The sequence below is a fragment of the Nyctereutes procyonoides genome, unplaced genomic scaffold (assembly GCF_905146905.1).
Source record: "Nyctereutes procyonoides isolate TBG_1078 unplaced genomic scaffold, NYPRO_anot_genome, whole genome shotgun sequence".
In the NCBI taxonomy this organism is placed as follows: domain Eukaryota; kingdom Metazoa; phylum Chordata; class Mammalia; order Carnivora; family Canidae; genus Nyctereutes; species Nyctereutes procyonoides.
The window spans coordinates 54,726,918-54,750,760 of NW_026575135.1; the positions used below are offsets into that span (position 1 = coordinate 54,726,918).

General features: G+C 37.0%; 1 protein-coding gene across 3 annotated transcripts in view; it reads right to left on the reverse strand.

Annotated features, from left to right (window-relative positions):
* Positions 1-246: 246 nt before the first annotated feature.
* LYRM7 (LYR motif containing 7) overlaps positions 247-23,843 on the reverse strand; it is a 30,540-nt gene continuing 6,943 nt past the window's right edge. For 2 of the 3 annotated variants that reach the window (XM_055301395.1, XM_055301393.1), the window contains exons 2-5: positions 15,435-15,507; positions 13,461-13,531; positions 9,543-9,624; positions 247-1,580 (exon numbers count right to left, since the gene is read on the reverse strand). In XM_055301395.1, the coding sequence (XP_055157370.1) occupies positions 1,510-1,580; positions 9,543-9,624; positions 13,461-13,531; positions 15,435-15,507 (297 nt within the window). In that variant the 3' untranslated portion in view covers positions 247-1,509. The remainder of the gene's footprint in view (positions 1,581-9,542; positions 9,625-13,460; positions 13,532-15,434; positions 15,508-23,843) is intronic. The other variant, XM_055301394.1, reaches the window with a different exon arrangement.

The following is a 23,843-nucleotide window of genomic DNA, read 5'->3' on the forward strand; positions in this document are numbered from 1 at the left end:
CTTTTTATGTAGGTACAATTTCCACATAAATAAAGCTAAACATGGGAGATGAAAAATTAATGTAGCAAACCTTTTGACATGCATAAACCATTTCACAGACTACTAAATACTTTATATATATATATATATATTTTATTGGAGTTCGATTTGCCAACATATAACACCCAGTGCTCATCTCGTCAAGTGCCCCCCTCAGTGCCCATCACCCAGTCACCCCGTCCCCCCATCCACCCCCCTTTCCACTACCCTTTGTTCGTTTCCCAGAGTTAGGAGTCTCTCATGTTCTGTCATCCTCTCTGATCTAAATACTCTTCTTACAAGTATAAGAAGGCATTAAACATAGTCAATGACTTCATGTCAAATATAATATGAAGAATTTAGAAAAGTCTTTGATCTCCTAAAATCATTTTATTATTTTTAAATTAAATTATTTTAAAATATGACATTTTATATCCAGTATGGATATACCTATGTTTTGCCAACAAACAAAGCATGCATTAAGAATCCTACAAAAATTAAAAACCCTGTATCATCATTGAATGGGAGAAGAAACACACTCCCAGAGAACACAATGTTCACTAAGAAAAGAGAATGGTAAAAATACACAGATAAAAGAGAAACAAGAAGAATATTAAGTACAATTTTATAGTTCCCACCATTTAGATGGTAGGATGGCAAGCTGTTTTGTGATACTGCCAATCACATCAGGGATGGATGGGACATGTGGAAGAAGAGCCATTTAAGTTTTATTGATTAAAATGGGAAGAATGTAGCCACATAATACATTTTCACAATAAAGTCTAGCTGTGGTCTAAGTACACTATTTCTCCTAAGGCTGTATTATATAGTTTGATTAAGGTCATTATTTCCTAAAAAAAAAATAAAGGATTTCTTTATTCTACAGTGATCCTAGGTGATTTTGATATTTTATTCATCTATCCTTGAAAGACTTATTAGAAAAATGTCTTTACAGGAACAGAGAGATATATTCTATTTCTGAGAGGAAACCAAATAATTATTTCTTAGCTATAGAAATAATTTCAGTGCTTTAGGAAACAAAGGCCACTTTCTGTTGAGAGTTGGCACACACTATGATTTTTTTTTGACCAATTTAATGTTTGTGGGACTAAACAAATTTAATCTAATAATTTCAATCTGTTTCATTTCACAAGGGAGGAAAATCTACCAGTTTGTCAAAACACTGCATTCTTAGTTAAGAACAAAATACTCTTCAAGGTCAAAGGGAAATGAATATGACATACCTCCTGAGCATTTATTTTAGTTCATAAAGTTTGATTTTCAAAACAAATGACATGTCTTATCTAATGCTGTTTAGAAATATTTAACTATGTTCTGCAGTTTTCAACAATGTTCTCTTAATGTGAAATTTAATTATGAGACTTTAATTCATTCATTTTCAAGAAGCTAGTTCTGAAATATGTGCATTTCTAAAACTTTTGCCAGTGTCATATATTTAAGATTAAAAACTACAAAGACTTGATTTTATACTCATTGCTTCTGAGTTGGTGCATCACAATATGGCACATTTTCTACAAGGAGTTCTTTCCTAGGGACCAGTTCTGAAAGAAAAACAAAAAGTAATTGATATCATTAAAATTAAAATAAAATGAATATACACTCTTCCTCCTAACATTTGTTAACAGTAAAATAATGAATTTTAAGGTAAATCTTCCAGAAATATTTTCAGTTAACATCAAAGGTAAAGTCCTTGATTTTAAATGGAGACTCTTAACAGGATTCTCATTTCAGATTCTATTAAAATATATATGATCAACTTAACCCTTTATCATTTATTTATTAAATATAACTAATTACTTGAACAGAATTCTGCTAATACACATTAGCACCTATCTGATGACAGATTACTGAGAATTAAAACAATCAACTTGAAAATTTGTTAAACTGCCTACTATATAAAAAGCAAGACCATTTTCCTAATTTAAAGATTCTAAATTTTACTGAATAGTGGTTCTCAAATGGGGGTATTTTCGGTTGTCACACCAAGTGAAGAATGCTGCTGGCATTTAGCGAGCAGGAGCCAGGGATGTATGGGACAATCTGGTGCTGTAAAGAACTATGTTGTTTAAAATGTCAACAGTGCCTTACTGAGAATCCCAGTTAAACAACAACAACAAAAAAATCTTACTGGAGGGATGCCTGAGTGGCTCAGTGGTTGAGTGTCTGCCTTCTGCTCAGGGCGTGATCCCAGGATCCAGGATTGAGTCCCGCATTGGGCTCCTTGCAGAGAGCCTGCTTCTCCCTCTGCCTGTCTCTGCCTCTCTCTGTGTGTCTCTCATGGATAATTAAATAAAATCTTAAAAAAAAAATAAAAATTATATAAAAAAGCTTACTGGAGATCAAGTGAGATATAGCTCTTAATTAAAATACAAAATTTTGTAAAGATCAATGATTTTTCCTTTTTTTCTCTAGAAGAGCTGAATGATTAAAAAAATGCTCATATCACATTCTATGAAATAACTTGGATATAGTCTTCAAAAATATCCAGGGTCACGAAAGACAAAGAAAGACTGATTGCTTCAGATTAAGGAAGACTAAAAAACATGGTAACTAAATGTTATTTGTGTGATTCTCAACTGGATCCTAGGCCAGAGCGAATTTTTCTTCTTTTACAGAAAACAAGTTAGGACAAATGAAAACATTTGAATGATCGAGTTGTATCTGTATTAATATCCTGGTTTTGGTAATTACATTGTGGTTTTATAAGGGAATATCCTTGCAAATTTAGCAAACATATATGTAGGTATTTTTTAAAAATGCACTCTTTCTCCAAAACCAATCCTAGTGGGCTGTCATGATTTTAAAAATGACCATTTGGGGTAAAGAAGCATTATGTTTACAATTTATCCTCAGACCATTCAGAAAAAAATTGAAGGAGGGATAATAAAGCAAATGTGGTAAATGTTAGCATTTATGGAATCTGGGTAAAGAAAATTTCTATACCCTTCAACTTCTCTTACATCTTTCCTGTAAATTTGAATTATTAAAAAATTTTTAAAAGGTATCACTAAAACAAATTCAAAAGGAAAAATAACTTAAAAATAATGTTATGAGCCAGATTATAATTGTGGTTTACCAAAATGAAAACCAGCTAAGTCATTATTATTTAGCCATTGTTTATATCTCATCTACTACCAATCTTTGGTGATACCACCAGAGAGCAAATTATAGTTTAGGTTTAAACTTATTAGCAATGGCAGTAAATTGTTTCACTTATCAAACACATACGTGCCATTTTATGCTGAACATCACCAAATGAAGATGCAGAGGTGAGTATCTAAGTCTCTTCAGCACAGCATGACTACAGTCAATAATATTGTATTGCATATCTGAAAGCTGCTAAAAGAGTAGATCTTAAAAGTTCCCAAGAGAAACAATTTGTAACTATGTACCTAAACAGACATTAACTAGACTTACTGTGGTAATCCTTTTGCAATATATATATTGAACAGAGGGGACTCGAACCTCCCCTGCTGAGGGCTGCATGCTACTGCGTTTAAATTGCTACCTTGGCTCCTGGCAGCACTTGGAGAGCAAGTCTAATAGGCCCACATGTAATCTGCTGTGAAAAACCATTTGTATAGTGTGTTTCATTTTTTAATGTGTGAAAATAAAGAAAATTAAAGGGAAAAAAAAGGAATCATGTTGTACAAATGAAACTATTATTTTCAATTATACCTCAATTTTAAAAGTAGGAGATTTAATTTTCTCAAATATCAAGAAATACAGATTAAGGCAGTCCTGGGCTACTTCATACCTCAGGTCTTTGCTACCACTAAGAAGCCAGGCTCTTTTTACTTTTTTCCTAATCATTGTTCTGTACAGGTAGCCACAGGCAAACATCCTGATAGTTCTTAAGCATGAAGATTTTCATCCTTTGGTAATGGTCTCTGTGTTCTGCCCATTCCCCCAACTCTAAGATTAATGGATACTTCTTAAAGTAATGAAAAATTACAGGCCTCAGTAAGTAAACGAATTGTATGTATATCTGCTCTTTTTCTGGCAAATGGAAATTGCTTGAGGCACTGATTTTATTTCATGTCAGAACTCAAAAGCCACCTGTCTGTACTGGCTATGGGGTGAGTGGGTAAGAGCAATTCTCATTTTCAACACTGCAAGACTGTAAATCTCAAGTATTGGACTTTCAATCAGATAGAAAAAGTGCCCTTAGCAAAAAAGTACTTCCTTCCATATTTGCTTTGCACCAACTAGCTTAATCTGCATTCATCCTCTTTTTCAATGTTTTGCTGAAGGCAGGAAGAAATAACCAGAACATCTTGCCATTCTGGTTATTTCTCTTATTTCTGTAGCCTCAGCTGGTCCTTGGTCTGTGTCTCAAGAAACACAATGAGCCACTGACCTTATGTTTCATTACTACATAATGAGGACCATCAGCGTAAAGGTTTAAAGGTCAGGTCCACATAGTGCTATCTCCCCTCTAGTTTTTTGCCTTCCATTCAACTAATTCCACATTTTAGGTTATGTAATTTTCTGTATCCTACTTCTGATAACAACTTCTATTGTTCTTAGTTAAAAGAAACAGAAGCTGACTCTGGCTGATGAAGCAGAAAAGTCATTATTAAAAAGGTTATTAGTCTAACTCATGCAATTATTTTAAGGGTTTAAGCATCAGGCAAGCTTTAGGCTAAGCTTCCAGGAACAACGTATAAAAGTTATACTGCAAAACTGGCCTGATAATGAAAGCTGCTGGTGCCTACTGGGCACTAAAAGAAACTGCCACCACTTATACTACCATGGAAAACAAGATATTACATTTCAGACGCTGCTGGAAACTCAATTTTACTACATCTACTCCTGCCACCACACCTATGCCACTTCTCAATCAGTAACTTGACTCTGCAACCACTGATACTACTTCTGCTTGCAATAGAGATTCTAAGCCAACCCTCTTTTCTCAAGTTCATTTCTGAATATAAGTATACTGCACCTATATCAAATTCTATGCCTGAGGTATAAAGAAAACTGAGGAACTGAATTTCCTACATTTTATAATGGGAATTTAGAACTCAGCAAGATGGATATCCCTGAAACAAAATTATCAATTCAAAGAGTGGTAAATAACCAGAAAACTTGCCAAAATTCACTACTCCATCCCTTTATCCAATTCACTTTAAATGATTTTTGAAATCAAAACTGCCTTACAATTGAATTTTTCTTTTTTTTTTTTTTTTTTTTTAATTTTTATTTATTTATGATAGTCACAGAGAGAGAGAGAGAGGCAGAGACACAGGCAGAGGGAGAAGCAGGCTCCATGCACTGGGAGCCTGATGTGGGATTCGATCCCGGGTCTCCAGGATCGCGCCCTGGGCCAAAGGCAGGCGCCAAACCGCTGCGCCACCCAGGGATCCCATAATTGAATTTTTCTAAATTAACTCCTAGCACTTTCATTAGGCCAAATATATCATAGGCATATTTACATGCTGTTATGCTATTTTTCACTGTAATACTGTTTTATGGATTATAAAATCCCTGATTTTGCTCTCTGTATTAGACATCAATGTATCATAACAACATAAGTTTACTGAAGTTGTCAAATCTTGAAAAAGAACTATACTGAGATCCTGATTTATTTCCTCTACTTTAGGCCCCGGAAAAACCTTATCTATTATGGTCATATGAAATATAACAATTAAAAAGCAATTTCGTCAAATAAAAAGCCTTTAATTCACTTGTGGCCCAAATCAAAATATAGGTCAAAATTAAAAATAAATAAATAAAAGAGGAAGGAGTATTTCTTTTTCTTTTTTAAAAAAGATTTTATTTGTTTATTTGAGAGAGAGAGAGAGCATGAGCTGAGTGAGGGGCAGAGGGAGAAGCAGACTTCCCGCTGAGCAGGGAGGTGGACGTGGGGTTTGATCCCAGAACTCCAGGATTATGCATAACCTGAGCCGTAGGCAGATGCTCCACCAACTGACCCACCCAGGTGTGTGAGTAACGAATATGTCCAAACTCTATGAAGCCAGAATTACTCTGATACCAAAACCAGACAAAGACACTATATGAAAAGAAAACTAGAGGCCTAGATTTATTTATTCAACCAATGTTTGTCGAATCACATGAACTTGTCTTAGAACAAAAACCGTAAGATAGTTTTAGGCATAGACATATATGAAAAACCACAGAACAGAAGTTTAAAAATGCACCTGAAATAAAGAATAGTTTCCTGGAACTTTTTTTTAATGTAACACTCATGTATTTTGTTTGTCTCAATATATGTAAGAGAAGAAGTTAAAAAATATGGATAATGCTGTTTAGAAATGAAGTATGATTAATATATAGCCACATGAAGTCCTAAGTTTTCTTGTTCACAAATGTTCATCATACATTTTCTAATTCACAAATTTGGTGACTGTCTATAAAATACATGTTTGATAAAGGTCAACAATGAAACCAGCTGCCAATGTTCATATGGGAAAGAGGGCTTCCACAAATGTCAATAATCAATGAACAGTGTAAATCAAGGGGATAAATTCAATACTTTTGTAAGACATAGTTATTATTTTTCTATGCACTATCTAGGAAGGATAGGCTAAGACCAATGATGAAAATGATATGAATCAAAGATTATGATCAATCCAAATGCATGTACTTGAGATACCAAAAACAAATACACAAATAAACAAGCTACACACATAAAAAAGTAGAGGATAAATGGAAAGAAGAGTTTCCCTAACATTTTTTCTTTGTCCTGCCCCCAGTTTCCTCAATATTTAAAAAAGATTTTAGAAATAATGAATCAACAAAACTAAAATTCAACCTATGGAATGGGAGAAGATATGTGCAAGTGACATATCCAATAAAGGGTTAGAATCCAAAATATATAAAGAATTGATACAACTCAACACCAAAAAATCCAATTAAAAATGGGCAGAAGATATGAACAGACTTTTCTTCGAAGATATACAGATGGCCAATAGAAATGAAAAAGATGGTCAACATTACTCATCATCAGGAAAATGCAAATCAAAACCACAATGAGATCTCACCACACGCCTGTCAGAAGGGCTAAAATAAAAAAGACAGGAAACAAAAAGTGTTGAGGATGTGGAGAAAACAGAACCTTCAATCATTATTGGTGAGAATGCAAACTGGTGCAGTCATTGAGGAAATATGGACATTTCTCAAAACATTAAAAATAGAACTACTCCATGAGCCAGTAATTCCAATAGTGGGCTTTTACCCAAAGAATAAGAAAACAATAATTCAAAAAGATATATGCACCCCTGTGTTTAGTGCAGCACTATTTACAATAGTACATAGGTAGAGGGAGAAGCAGGCTCCCTGCGGGGAACCCGATGCAGGACTGGATCCCAGGACCCTGGGATCATGACCTGAGCTAAAGGCAAACACTCAATCACTGAGCCACCCAGGCACCACTGTTTACTGCTCTTATAAATACAACTCAGATCTAATAATTTCTGATATATTCTCATGAACTAAAAATAAAGCTCTGTAGGACTTATGCTATTAAATATGAAGATTTATTATGAGGTTGCAATTATCAAGACATTATGACATATGATTCATGGATAGAAACACTAATTAGAGAATAAAGTTCAGAAACAGATATATGCAAATCACAATGCACTAACATTACACAACCACCGGAAAGGCTAACATTCAAGAGATAAAGAGTACCAAGTGTTGGTGAGGGTGTCAAGCAACTGGAGCCAGAGACACTGCTGCTGGAAGTGTAAATTAGTCTAACCACTTCGGAAAACTGGTTAGCAGTATCATACATTAATTTTGACAATTACAGTGGAGTATTACAAATGTATTTTTCTCTTATGATTTTAATATTCTTTTCCCTAGCTTACTTTACTGTAAGACTATAGTATATAATATATATACAAAACATGTGTTAATGTACTGTTTATGTTCTTGGTAAGGCTTCTCATTAATAGTTGGCTAACAGGGGCTAAGTTTTTGGGTAGTTAGAAGTTAAATAAGAATTCTTTTTTTTTTTTTTAAAGAGAGAGCAAGCAATTAAGCAGGGGGTAGGGACAGAGAGAGAATCTTAAGTAGGTTCCATGTCCAACTCAGAACCTGATGTGGGGCTCTTGTCCAAGACTCTGAGATCATGACCTGAGCCAAAATCATCAGATGTTTAACCAGTTGAGCTACCCATGTGCTCCTATACATTAATTTTCTAATGTGCAGAAGGTTAGCAACTCTAGCCCCTGCACTGTTCAAGGGTCAACTGTACACACACACACACGTAAATGTTTATGTAAATATATGTAGAAAATTTTATTTTTCATATATGTATAAATTTTAAACCAAAAGGCACATTCAATAATGTTCAAGGAATCAATATTCATTATAGTCCAAAACTAGGAATAACCCAAACAACAGGAAGGATAAACTGTGGTATATTTAATCAGTATTTTTTTTTAAATATTTTATTTATTTACTCATGAGACACAGAGAGAGGCAGAGACATAGGAAGAGGGAGGAGAAGCAGGCTCCATGCAGAGAGCCTGATGTGGGACTCAACCCCAGGACCCTGGATTCATGACCCGAGCCAAAGGCAGATGCTCAAACGCTGAGCCACCCAGGTGTCCCTATTCAAACAATATTTATAGAATTGTTACGATAGAACAATACAGATGAATCTCCCAAATACAATGTTGAGAGAAAGAAACCAGACAAAATAGTAATCCTATATGATTCCATTTACATGAAGTTCAAACATTTTATTATATTAAATTAAAAATCTACAGTATTAACAGTTAGGATAGTGGTTAGCTTGTTGGAAGGCGGTATCTGGAAGGGACATGAGGGGCTTTGGGGATGTTGGTAATATTATTAAATAGCTTACTGTGGATGTTGGTTACATGGATATTTCACTTTGTGAAACAGGATGCATAGTTACAAATTGTGCACTTTTCTGTTTGTATGTTATACTTCAATAGTTTACTTTAAAAAAAGAGAAGGCTTTCAAAAATTTGAGTATCATTTTTGTTGTTGTTGTTGTTGTCTCCAAAGACACGTTAGGGAAATTTAAAAAAATGTAACGTGAAATAAAAATTCTGCTGAAGCCCTATAAACAGTCTGGAGGTATAATGGAGGATCCTCAACTATATCTCTATTTCCTAGAATTATTTTTAAAATAACTCTAATCATAGAATAAAAGGTAAAGAACTAGATAGTCTAGGCACATGATAAATGGTAAATATTAAGAACCCCAAATATGATGAAAAACAAGTCATACTGTCTTTTCACTATAGTTCTGTAATGTAACCAGTAGTTAAGATTAAAAAGAAAAAGTAAACTTAAAAAAGAAAAAAAAATCTAGTACAAAAAAAGAAAAGTTTCATAATCTAGCATTTCTAAATAGTAGCCTTACAAAAGTACACAAGATATACTGCATTGTCTGGCAAAATCAAGCTGTTTTACTAATCAGCATTAAAAGTGCTACAGTTGCTCAATATTTTAAAATGCAATGAAGTCAGAAAACATTTTTCTTTAATTTTACTTACTTAGTGTATTGTGGTCTGTGTGAATACCTTGTATAACAGATGTTCTGAGTAACAATTCAACATCGGAACCTATTTTTATTAGCTGTTAAGAAACCAAACAGAATAAATCCTTTGGGTATTTTTTTCAATGGTCCATATGAATGCACTGTTTTTGAAAATTGTAGATTTACTGTTATTTCTTTTTTGGTAATGCGGCCTTTAACTTACCATTTCAAGCATACAGAAAACTCAGACATGTGTGTACTTTTAACTTTTATCCATCTGTTCTGTATTTTGTTTCTAAATAGATTCAGAGTATTTTTTGTTAGAATATATATTTTATGTTTAAAATTCTGTTTTCTTTTTCTTTTGGAGGAGATTGAATCTTTTTTTTTTTTAAGACTTTATTTATTTATTCATGAGCGACAGAGAGAGAGGCAGAGACATAGGCAGAGGAAGAAGCAGGCTCCATGCAGGAAGCCTGATGTGGGACTCAATCCAGCCATTCCAGGATCACACCCTGAGGTGAAGGCAGGCGCCCAACTGCTGAGGCACCCAGGCATCCCTGAATCTTTTTTTATACAGTTGGATATTCTAAACACTAGGAAAAACAAAACAAAACAAAACACTAGAAATAATACTGAATTAGGAGTTGGAACACTTGGATTCCATAAATGGCTCTATCATTAAGTATAAGGCTTTGGATTAATAACTAAGTTTCAGTACTTATATGCAAAATGAAGAAGTGGACTAGAACAAAGATTCTCAAAGCTGAGGATCCCTGAGGGACCCTGAGACCCTTTCAGATACCATGAAGTAAAAATGATTTTCTCAACAGTAGAGCTTTCTGCATTGTTTGAGTTGTGAGCAGAAGTAGAACTTGCTCCATGGAATACCATTTTATATGAATGAACCACAGAAAAAGTATGATCATTCAGACTTGGGTATATGGCAAGCATTTCCTTGAAAATGAACGAGCTGACTCTGTTATTTCAATAAAACAACTGTATTTGCTAACAATAATGAAATTCAAGTTTTCAAGAAAAAATTAGAATTCTAGGGAAACTGTATCTGCCACTATGAGCTTGATAGTTTCTGAATAATTACAGATTTTTCTGATAAGATAGATATTAATATTAATAAGTACAATTTTAAAATATTATATACTGAACTATGTGAACATTTAGAAGATATGTATACTTGGTGAACCTATATTTTCAAAATCAATGGTACAAGACGTTACAAAATCATGCATGGTTAAAAATCTATTCAAAGAGAAAGATAGATTAAATCTATTGTCTAGTAAATGAAGACTTGAGGGCAGCAGAAGAACATCCTAGGAATAAGCAAGAGCATAAATGCCCTGAGATAAGAACATTCTTGGTAAATTCAAGCACCCTCAAAGAACGCACTGAGACTGGAAGAGTAAGAGGGATGGAGTGAGCTAAGGTGGGAAGTTAACAGAAGTCAGATGATAGAGTCTTATAGGTCATATTAGGGACTTTAGATTTTACTTTGGGATGAAGCTAGGGGGTTGTGAGTACAGGAGTAATGTGATATGCCTTCTTATTTAGAAGGCTCAATCTGCCTTTAAAAGTACTGAGAATAAAAAAAAAAAAGTACTGAGAATAGGATGTAGGGAGTTAGAGAGGAAGATGGGAGACTCACTGGGAAACTGTTGTAACAATCCAGCGAAAGACGATGGTGGCTAACTAGGAGGTAATGATGGGGATGATGATAAGTGGTTGAATTCTGGATATATTTTGAAGGTTAAGAAGGTTAAGCCAAGAATATTGGCTGACAGGTTGGATATAAGTTCGAGAGAAAGACAGCAATCAAGAAAAAGAACACCAAGTTTTTTGGTCTGAGCATTAAAAAGAGGGAGCTGCCATTAACTGACATGGAGAAGACGTGGAAGAGCAAAACTTCATCTCCTAACAGGATGTGAGAAGGGACTTAGGAAGACAAATAAAAATGGGCCTCCTTATCCATTGAAGGTACATAAACTGAATTGACTCATAAGTCGAAGGCAAGAAACAAGGCTAAAAAAAAAAAAAAGAAAAGAAAATAAATAAGGCTAGATGAGGAATAAGGGATAAGGGAAAAGCATAAAGGATGAGCAGGTGATAGTCTATATGAATCCTGGAGCCAAAAAAAAACAAAAAACAAAAACAAAAACAACTCCCTAAACAATCTCTTATCTACCTATTTACCTCTCCCCACCCATTCATCTAACAGGTAACGGAGTTCCACAATGCAATTAACCTATAAGGAAGTTTACCATTTGTTGAGGTGTAGTATCAAAGAATATCCACAATTTATTTAAAATTTATGTTCCTACCCTTTCCCAACTACTTATCTGTGTGAAGCTCAATTTTCTTCATGTGTTGCAAACATTGCACCAGATTGAATAAGGAACTATGTAATGAACTTACTACGTTTAGACAACAAATATGTATTTCAAAAACTTGTTTTAATTTCTACTACAGTAAATATGGAAAGACATACCACATGAACTACACTTTTTGGGGTCTTCAACTTTAAGAAGGTAAAAGGGTCTGGAGACCAAACAGTTTGAGAACTGCTGGTGAAAAAGATGCCTAAGATTCTTTTTAGTGCCAAGATTTCATGAACCCTACAATACACAACAATGTAATTATCTAAAACCTACTAAATATTTAATCTATGCAGAATTATAAAACATACAATATACACATTTGTATATAATAAATACCTCATTTCTAGACTGCTTAAGGTTAAATTAGTGCTTTACAAGTAAAAGGAATTTAGAAGACTAGTTCATTTCCCAGTTTAGTTGATATAAAGACATGTCAATTAAAAAATTTGTTATGATTTCAAAATTTAAAAAAATAACCATATTGTTATTAATCAGCCTACTGAGTAGCAAATTATACAAACTTTTGTATACGTCTTTTAATTTCTCTTCCAGTTACAACTTGATTATGATGTCTCTTAATTTTTCCTGTGAATAAAAATTACACCACCCGTTTGCCTTATCAAATGGTTATACGAAATCTTTCCCTTTCATTCTTTTATCACTTAGGCTATCTCATTTTGACTCATTAAATTGATTATTACAGATATTTACTATTCTAAAAATTGCATTTTTCTCTTCTAAAAAATAAATGCATTTTTATCAAAAGTAATTTCAACATGTAGAAATTTTATTAAACATGGAATATTTTCTCTAGTTTGTACTTTCCTCTTTATGAAACCAATTCTTGGAATTATAAAGGCTACTACAAATAATTTTCCATTTTTTGTTTTCTTTCTAAGGGCCCTTTCCCTACATTTACACAAAGCTAGATAAAGGAACACTTAGGAAGCTCAAAACAGAGACAATGTATATGTATATGCAGTATGATTTTATACAAAAAAGGAATCATTATTCGTTTTTTAAAAGAACATGTATTAGGAGTATTAGGAAGTTCATATATTAGTGTCAGTAGACAGATTGTCTTCAACTAGAGCAAGTGACCAAAAGCCAAAGCAAGCATAGCTCATAAATTGTGGCAGATTAACTTTTATTGTCAAGATAGGAATTAAAATAAAGTCTGTATAGTTGAGCTAAATGAATCGAAATTCCTTCTGTAGTTCTAATACTTATTCTCCTTAGTTTTAGTCACCTGCCGTAGGTAAAGACAGAAATTCTGTGGGTTTCTGGGTTGGTTCAGCTTCTCTTCCTTTGACCACAGTTACATTCATGTTCTTTTCAACCGGCAACTTGCTGTCTTAGAGCAAATGACCCTAAAGAGGTGAGTCATACCAAACAAGTGAAGGTTATCTTATAGTACTGATGCCTTCAACTATCAAGTAGTAATTTTTATGTCATATAACCCCTCTATTTTCATCATTTCCTCTTAGTGGCTAAGAAAATTATAAGGGCTTTGTAATAATTGAAAGACTCAATTACTATACCTCTTCTATTTTCTTGGGAGAAGTTTCACTTTTATTACTTTTGAATTCTTCATTTATCTTTATTCTGGCTGCTAGAGAAAGAAAAAAAATATGTAATTATTTCTTTTCTAATTCATAATTCCTATCCCAAGAATGTATATGTTACTTGTTATAAATGACTACTTCTCTAGTAGTCGAAATAGTTTTGCCCCATGTGAAACTAATTCTAAAAAATTAGCTATTTATTTAAAAAGTGTCCTGGAAGCCTTTGACAGGCTGGCAAATTTGTAATTAAACCTAATGTATTCTAATACTTTTGTTTCCTGCTTTTTACTTCCAAGTTCATTTGTATACTTATAGCTATCAGATTCCAATGAATAATTTTCAATGCTTTCTTTCCATGAATCTAAAAATTTAAATTAAATGCCTTAAGATGGCAAAACTCAATAACTCAATACATACAAGCATGTTAAATTTCACACACACACAAATAAAATAAAGACACAGTAGCAAAATATATATATAAGTGGTTTGGGTGGCATGTAAAGTGAATGATAAATAAACCTTTTGTTCCTGTATACCACTGACACTTTGACATGATTATAGCATAATATAGTCTAATCTGAAACTGTCTTATTGTTGCTGTGAGCATATAATGGAACAACCCATGTAAAGTGCATGGTAATTATGCAATGTTAGTTGTTCTCATATCATTTAATAACACTTAAAATGTTGTTGATGGAGAAGAGTCAGAAAACCTTCCTTCTATGCTTTATATATTTCAGTATAAGGTGGTGAAGATTGGGATTTGGAGTCAAACTGCTTAGGCTAATTCCCAGGTCTACCTCTTACTACTAAGATGTGGGACAAATCCTTTCACATTTTGTCAGTTTTTTCCCACTGGAAAAAAAAACAGAAATTATAACAGTAACTACCTCACAGGGATCTATGAAGATTTAAATGAATTTGGTAAAGTATATATAATATGAAATACACACTTTAACGTTCCAGAAATTATTCTTGGTGAATTACAAAAACTTGAATTCCTGATGGGGATACTACCTAGGTGTATCCTAGGTGCCCTCTTAAAGAGCTTCAGAAATCTATGTAGTACTGCACATGACCAACACAGAACCTAAGCTTTAGAGCTATGACTTCCAGATATTATAGAAGCCACTTAAAACGTGAAATAATAAGTCTGCAATCATTTGGAATACATTCTCTTTCATAGCTGCTATCACTTCTAGAATGATATAATATGGAAGTAAGTATCTGGTCCTAGAGAGTGTGAAAATGTGGTTATATAATAGAGAAGTAAGTTTAATGACTTGACAAGCAATGGAGCATGCTGAAATTCTGATGTTTTCTGATTCTTTATGAAAACTTGATCTTTGAAAATTTTTCTTTAAGTATATACTTCTCAAACTAGTATAAAGTAAAGTAATCTTTATAAAACGTAACATTACAGGAAAGATGTGAAGATCATTCTCTAAGATGGGTCTTTTTTTAAAAAAAAAAAAGATTTTATTTATTTATTCATGAGAGACACAGAGAGAGAGGCAGAGACACAGGCAGAGGGAGAAGCAGGCTCCATGCATGCAAGGAGCCCCATGCAGGATTCGATCAGGGACCCTGGGATGATGCCCTGAGCTGAAGGCAGACGCTCAACCACTGAGCCATCTAGGTGTCTGTACCTCTAAGATGGATCTTGATCATACAAGTTCTCTTGGATATATCAGTAGCCATGTGAAGAATGGACTTACTCCAAAGTGGCAAAAAATAAACCTACCTTTTTAATTTTTTTTAAAGATTTGGTTTATTTATTCATGAGAGACACACACACAGAGAGAGAGAGAGACAGAGACACAGGCAGAGGGAGAAGCAGGCTCCATACAGAAGCCCGACATGGGACCCGATCCTGGGACCCCAGGATCACGCTCTGGACTGAAGGCAGGTGCTAAGCCGCTGGGCCACCCAGGGATTCCCTAAACCTACCTTCTAATGCTTTGGTATCATTTTTAAAAACCTGTTGTCTGGTCCTGTGTAATGTTTTAAAGAGCTGTAAAACCTGTAAAAAAAAAAAAATCAGAATTCAGACATTAAAAGAAAAAAGATTTATATTTTATGTAATTACAAGGTTTACAAAGTGTTTGTTTTCTGCTACTTAGACTATTTTTCAAAATAGCTGGTGAAAACCAGCGTTTGCCAAACAGCTTTCCCTTCGTTATTTACTTTTAGATTGTAAAAAATTAGCTTTATTTACAAAAATAATACCAAATTCTTTGAAAAAGAAAAACAACAAAGGATGGTTAAAAAACGTTAATAATCTCTCTGCCAAAATCAGACTGCTATAGTAACAAACTTTGTCTGGTATGTATTTGTTCTCACATTTCTTAACATACTGAGGCCTTTCATCTGCTCTTAAAGTTTACACACAGATACACAAACTCATGAACTTATTATATCTTACGAGAGCCCAGAAGAAAGATGTTTCAGATAATTTAGTAAAATGTAATTGTGATTTCCCAAAGAGAAGTAGAATGCTGATACTTCAGAATATAATAAGACTGTTAAAAAAATAGAAGAGCCTGACATTTTGGTAGAAGACAGATTGTGTAGAGGCTTTGGTGTTAGGCCAAGCCTACCTCATACTTATCAGGTTTAAAAACGTACTCAATATTGTTCCCTCAATATTGCTTTTTCTCCTGTCTTCTCAATTGTAGAGAATAGAAGACACTGAGTTTTTCAAGTTGGAAATCTCTAGGCAATTCTTTAAATCTACATTACTCTTTGTGTAGAAATTTTAGGAATGCTTAATGTTTTTGATATTCTCCATCCCTGAAAATTATTTAAGTTCAGACCCTCCCATCTCCTGTTTAGACTACTTAACACAGATTTGTCACTCTGCCACTATTCCCTCCTTTCCTTCAATCCATTCACTAGATAAAATAGCTAATATTTATTTACTAAGTATACCCTGTGTGCTAGGCAGTTTTAGGTATTTACATATATTAGAAAATCTACGGGATCCCTGGGTGGCGCAGCGGTTTGGCGCCTGCCTTTGGCCCAGGGCGCGATCCTGGAGACCCGGGATCGAATCCCACGTCGGGCTCCTGGTGTATGGAGCCTGCTTCTCCCTCTGCCTGTGTCTCTGCCTCTCTCTCCCTCTCTGTGTGCCTATCATAAATAAATAAAAAAAAAAAAAAAAAAAAAAAGAAAATCTATAACATGAAAGGCAGACATCAAAACAGAAACAGGAAACATGGAGCAAAAAACATAAAAACAAAAATTAAACCACAATGAACTTCCTCAGAAACATAAGTAACTGCAAAGATGGAATGACAACAAAAAGAAATCATAGTAGGGGATCCCTGGGTGGCGCAGTGGTTTGGCGCCTGCCTTTGGCCCAGGGTGCGATCCTGGAGACCCGGGATTGAATCCCACGTCGGGCTCCCGGTGCATGGAGCCTGCTTCTCCCTCTGCCTATGTCTCTGCCTCTCTCTCTCTCTCTCTGTGTGTGACTATAATAAAAAAAAAGAAAAAAGAAAAAAAAGAAATCATAGTAAATTAAAAAAGGAAAGTTCAGAAAACGCCTCAAAGCTCTCAGACATCAAATGAATGATAGCAAATATTAAGGTGAGAAAAAACAGCCAAGAGATAGAATAAAAACACAGAAATTGAGGGGAGAAATGAAAATTAAGGGAGTAGTCTAGATGGACCAACAGTGGGATGCCTGGGTAGCTCAGCGGTTGAGCATCTGCCTTTGGCTCAGGGAGTGATCTTGGGGCCCAGGGATGGAGCTCTGCACAGAGAACCTGCCTCTCCCTCTGCCTATGTCTCTCTGCATCTCTCATGAATAAATAAGTATCTTTAAAAAAAGGGGGGGGAGGAGGGGCAAGATGGCGGAAGAGCAGGGTCTCCAAATCACTTGTCCCCACCAAATTACCTAGATAACCTTCAAATCATCCTGAAAAATCTACGAATTCGGCCTGAGATGTAAAGAGAGACCAGCTGGAATGCTACAGTGAGAAGAGTCCGCGCTTCTATCAAGGTAGGAAGACGGGGGAAAGAGAAATAAAGGAACAAAAGGCCTCCGAGGGGGAGGGGCCCCGCGAGGAGCCGGGCTGAGGCCGGGGCGAGTGTCCCCAGGACAGGAGAGCCCCGTCCCCTCCCGGAGGAGCAGGAGCTGCACCAACCTTCCCGGGCGGGCGGAAAGGGGCTCGCAGGGAGTTAGAGCAGGACCCAGGAGGGCGGGGATGCCCTCGGGCTCCCTGGGACACTAACAGACACCTGCGCCCGGGAGAGCGCCCCGAGCTCCCTGAAGGACTGCAGCGCGCACGGCGGGACCCGGAGCAGCTCGGAGGGGCTCGGGCAGAGGAAGAGGCTCCGTGTGGAGGGGGCTGCGCGGCTCCGGGAGCAGCTCGGAGAGGCTCGGCCCCGCTCCGCGGAGGGGGCTGCGCGGCCGGGAGACCGAATCCAACAGCGCAGGCCCTGAGCACTGGACGCCCGGACACAGCCCAGGATCCGGCCTCCCCCCGGGACAGGCAGAGGCCAGGAGGGCCCAGGACAGCAAGGACGCTCCTGCCCCGAGCTGAGCACATCAGCGGCCCCGCTCCCGGAGCATCCAGGCCCCTGCAGACCGAAAGCTCTCGAGCTACTGCGGGAGCTGAAGCCAGGGCTCCAGAGCTGGCCGCCGCCACTGCGGTTGTTCCTCCTGGGGCCTCGGGGTAAACAACCCCCACTGAGCCCTGCACCAGGCGGGGACTGAGCAGCTCCCCCAAGTGCTAACACCTGAAAATCAGCACAACAGGCCCCTCCCCCAGAAGATCAACTAGACGGACAAGTTCCAGGGGAAGTCAAGGGACTTAAAGTCTACAGAAACAGAAGATACTCCCCGGTGTTTTGTTTTGTTTTCTTTTGTTTTTGCTTTTTGATTTGTTTGCTTCCCCCACCCCTTTTTTTCCTTTCTTTCTTTTTCTTTCGTTTTTTCTTCTCTTTTTTCCTTTTTTTCTTCCTTTTTTCTTTTTTCTCTTTTCTTTCCTTTTTTTTTCTCTCTCTTTTTCTCTTTTTCCCAATACAACTTGCTTTTGGCCACTCTGCACTGAGCAAAATGACTAGAAGGAAAACCTCACCTCAAAAGAAAGAATCAGAAACAGTCCTTTCTCCCACAGAGCTACAAAATCTGGATTACAATTCAATTTCAGAAAGCCAATTCAGAAGCACTATTATACAGCTACTGGTGGCTCTAGAAAAAAAGCATTAAGGACTCACGAGACTTCATGACTGCAGAATTTAGATCCAATCAGGCAGAAATTAAAAATCAATTGAATGAGATGCAATCCAAACTAGAAGTCCTAACGACGAGGGTGAACGAGGTGGAAGAACGATTGAGTGACATAGAAGACAAGTTAATGGCAAAGAGGGAAACTGAGGAAAAAAGAGACAAACAATTAAGGGACCATGAAGACAGATTAAGGGAAATAAATGATAGCCTGAGGAAGAAAAACCTACGTTTAATTGGGGTTCCCGAGGGCGCCGAAAGGGACAGAGGGCCAGAATATGTATTTGAACAAATCCTAGCTGAAAACTTTCCTAATCTGGGAAGGGAAACAGGCATTCAGATCCAGGAAATAGAGAGATCCCCCCCTAAAATCAATAAAAACCGTTCAACACCTCGACATTTAATAGTGAAGCTTGCAAATTCCAAAGATAAAGAGAAGAACCTTAAAGCAGCAAGAGACAAGAAGTCCCTGACTTTCATGGGGAGGAATATTAGGGTAACAGCAGACCTCTCCACAGAGACGTGGCAGGCCAGAAAGGGCTGGCAGGATATATTCAGGGTCCTAAATGAGAAGAAAATGCAACCAAGAATACTTTATCCAGCAAGGCTCTCATTCAAAATGGAAGGAGAGACAAAGAGCTTCCAAGACAGGCAGGAACTGAAAGAATATGTGACCTCCAAACCAGCTCTGCAAGAAATTTTAAGGGGGACTCTTAGAATTCCCCTTTAAGAAGAAGTTCAGTGGAACAATCCACAAAAACAAGGACTGAATAGATATCATGATGACACTAAACTCATACCTTTCAATAGTAACTCTGAACGTGAACGGGCTTAATGACCCCATCAAAAGGCGCAGGGTGTCAGACTGGATAAAAAAGCAGGACCCATCTATTTGCTGTCTACAACAGATTCATTTTAGACAGAAGGACACCTGCAGCCTGAAAATAAAAGGTTGGAGAACCATTTACCATTCAAATGGTCCTCAAAAGAAAGCAGGGGTAGCCATCTTTATATCCGATAAACTAAAATTTACCCCGAAGACTGTAGTGAGAGATGAAGAGGGACACTATCTCATACTTAAAGGATCTATCCAACAAGAGGACTTAACAATTCTCAATATATATGCCCTGAATGTGGGAGCTGCCAAATATTTAAATCAAGTAATAACCAAAGTGAAGAAATACTTAGATAATAATACACTTATACTTGGTGACTTCAATCTAGCTCTTTCTATACTCGATAGGTCTTAGAAGCACAACATCTCCAAAGAAACGAGAGCTTTAAATGATACACTGGACCAAATGGATTTCACAGATATCTACAGAACTTTACATCCAAACTCAACTGAATACACATTCTTCTCAAGTGCACATGGAACTTTCTCCAGAATAGACCACATACTGGGTCACAAATCTGGTCTGAACCGATACCAAAAGATTGGGATCGTCCCCTGCATATTCTCAGACCATAACGCCTTGAAATTAGAACTAAATCACAACAAGAAGTTTGGAAGGACCTCAAACACGTGGAGGTTAAGGACCATCCTGCTAAAAGATGAAAGGGTCAACCAGGAAATTAAGGAAGAATTAAAAAGATTCATGGAAACTAATGAGAATGAAGATACAACCGTTCAAAATCTTTGAGATGCAGCAAAAGCAGCTCTAAGGGGGAAATACATCGCAATACAAGCATCCATTCAAAAACTGGAGAAAACTAAAATACAAAAGCTAAACTGACACATAAAGGAGCTAGAGAAAAAACAGCAAATAGATCGTACACCCAGCAGAAGAAGAGAGTTAATAAAGATTCGAGCAGAACTCAACGAAATTGAGACCAGAAGAACTGTGGAACAGATCAACAGAACCAGGAGTTGGTTCTTTGAAAGAATTAATAAGGTAGATAAACCATTAGCCAGCCTTATTAAAAAGAAGAGAGAGAAGACTCAAATTAATAAAATCATGAATGAGAAAGGAGAGGAACACCAACACCAAGGAAATAGAAACGATTTTAAAAACATATTATGAACAGTTGTATGCCAATAAATTAGGCAATCTAGAAGAAATGGACGCATTCCTGGAAAGCCACAAACTACCAAAACTGGAACAGGAAGAAACAGAAAACCTGAACAGGCCAATAACCAGGGAGGAAATTGAAGCAGTCATCAAAAATCTCCCAAGACACAAAAGTCCAGGGCCAGATGGCTTCCCAGGGGAATTCTATCAAACATTTAAAGAAGAAACCATACCTATTCTACTAAAGCTGTTTGGAAAGATAGAAATAGATGAAGTACTTCCAAATTCGTTCTATGAGGCCAGCATCACCTTAATTCCAAAACCAGACAAAGACCCCACCAAAAAGGAGAATTACAGACCAATATCCCTGATGAACATGGATCCAAAAATTCTCAACAAGATACTAGCCAATAGGATCCAACAACACCTTAAGAAAATTATTCACCATGACCAAGTAGGATTTATCCCTGGGACACAAGGCTGGTTCAACACTCGTAAAACAATCAATGTGATTCATCATATCAGCAAGAGAAAAACCAAGAACCATACGATCCTCTCATTAGATGCTGAGAAAGCATTTGACAAAATACAGCATCCATTCCTGATCAAAACTCTTCAGAGTGTAGGGATAGAGGGAACATTCCTCAACATCTTAAAAGCCATCTACGAAAAGCCCACAGCAAATATCATTCTCAGTGGGGAAGCACTGGGAGCCTTTCCCCTAAGATCAGGAACAAGACGGGGATGTCCACTCTTACCACTGCTATTCAACATAGTACTGGAAGTCCTAGCCTCAGCAATCAGACATCAAAAAGACATTAAAGGCATTCAAATTGGCAAAGAAGGGGCACCTGAGTGGCTCAGTGGTTGGGCGTCTGCCTTCAGCTCAGGGTGTGACCCTGGGGGTCCTGGGATCGAGTCCCACATCGGGCTCCCTGCATGGATCCTGCTTCTACCTCTGCCTGTGTCTCTGCCTCTGTGTGTGTGTGTGTGTCTCATGAATAAATAAATAAAATATTAAAAAAAAAAATTGGCAAAGAAGAAGTCAAACTCTCCCTCTTCACCAATGACATGGTACTCTACATAGAAAACCCAAAAGTGTCCACCCCAAGATTGCTAGAACTCATACAGCAATTTGGTAGCGTGGCAGGTTACAAAATCAATGCCCAGAAATCAGTGGCATTTCTATACACTAACAATGAGACTGAAGAAAGAGAAATTAAGGAGTCAATCCCATTTACAATTGCACCCAAAAGCATAAAGTACCTAGGAATAAACCTAACCAAAGAGGTAAAGGATCTATACCCTAAAAACTACAGAACACTTCTGAAAGAAATTGAGGAAGACACAAAGAGATGGAAAAATACTCCATGCTCATGGATTGGCAGAATTAATATTGTGAAAATGTCAATGCTACCCATGCAATATACATGTTTAATGCAATCCCTATCAAAATACCATGGACTTTCTTCAGAGAGTTAGAACAAATTATTTTAAGATTTGTGTGGAATCAGAAAAGACCCCGAATAGCCGGGGGCATTTTAAAAAAGAAAACCATATCTGGGGGCATCACAATGCCAGATTTCAGGTTGTACTACAAAGCTGTGGTACATCAAGATAGTGTGGTACACAAAAACAGACACATAGATCAATGGAACAGAATAGAGAACCCAGAAGTGGACCCTGAACTTTATGGTCAACTAATATTCGATAAAGGAGGAAAGACTATCCACTGGAAGAAAGACAGTCTCTTCAATAAATGGTGCTGGGAAAATTGGACATCCACATGCAGAAGAATGAAACTAGACCACTCTCTTTCACCAGACACAAAGATAAACTCAAAATGGATGAAAGATCTAAATGTGAGACAAGATTCCATCAAAATCCTAGAGAACACAGGCAACACCCTTTTTGAACTCAGTCACAGTAACTTCTTGCAAGATACATCCACGAAGGCAAAAGAAACAAAAGCAAAAATGAACTATTGGGACTTCATCAAGATAAGAAGCTTTTGCAAAGCAAAGGATACAGTCAACAAAACTCAAAGACAACCTACAGAATGGGAGAAGATATTTGCAAATGACGTATCAGATAAAGGGCTAGTTTCCAAGATCTATAAAGAACTTATTAAACTCAACACCAAGGAAACAAACAATCCAATCATGAAATGGGCAAAAGACATGAAGAGAAATCTCACAGACGAAGACATAGACATGGCCAACATGCACATGAGAAAATGCTCTGCATCACTTGCCAGCAGGGAAATACAGATCCAAACCACAATGAGATACCACCTCACACCAGTGAGAATGGGGAAAATTAACAAGGCAGGAAACCACAAATGTTGGAGAGGATGTGGAGAAAAGGGAACCCTCTTGCACTGTTGGTGGGAATGTGAACTGGTGCAGCCACTCTGGAAAACTGTGTGGAGGTTCCTCAAAGAGTTAAAAATAGACCTGCCCTACGACCCAGCAATTGCACTGTTGGGGATTTACCCCAAAGATTCAGATGCAATGAAAGGCCGGGACACCTGCACCCCGATGTTTCTAGCAGCAATGTCCACAATAGCTAAACTGTGGAAGGAGGCTTGGTGTCCATCGAAAGATGAAAGGATAAAGAAGATGTGGTCTATGTATACAATGGAATATTACTCAGCCATTAGAAACGACAAATACCCACCATTTGCTTCAACGTGGATGGAACTGGAGGGTATTATGCTGAGTGAAGTAAGTCAATCAGAGAAGGACATTCTATGTTCTCATTCATTTGGGGAATATAAATAAAAGTGAAAGGGAATATAAGGGAAGGGAGAAGAAATGTGTGGGAAATACCAGAAAGGGAGACAGAACATAAAGACTCCTAACTCTGGGAAATGAACTAGGGGTGGTGGAAGGGGAGGAGGGTGGGGGGTGGGGGTGAATGGGTGACGGGCACTGAGGGGGGCACTTGACGGGATGAGCACTGGGTGTTATTCGGTATGGTGGTAAATTGAACACCAATAATAATAAATTTATTAAAAAAAAAGATGGACCAACAGTTACATTAATAGGGTTTATAACAAGAACAGTGGGGGTCCTGGGTGGCTTGGTTAAGCATCCAACCCTTCATTTC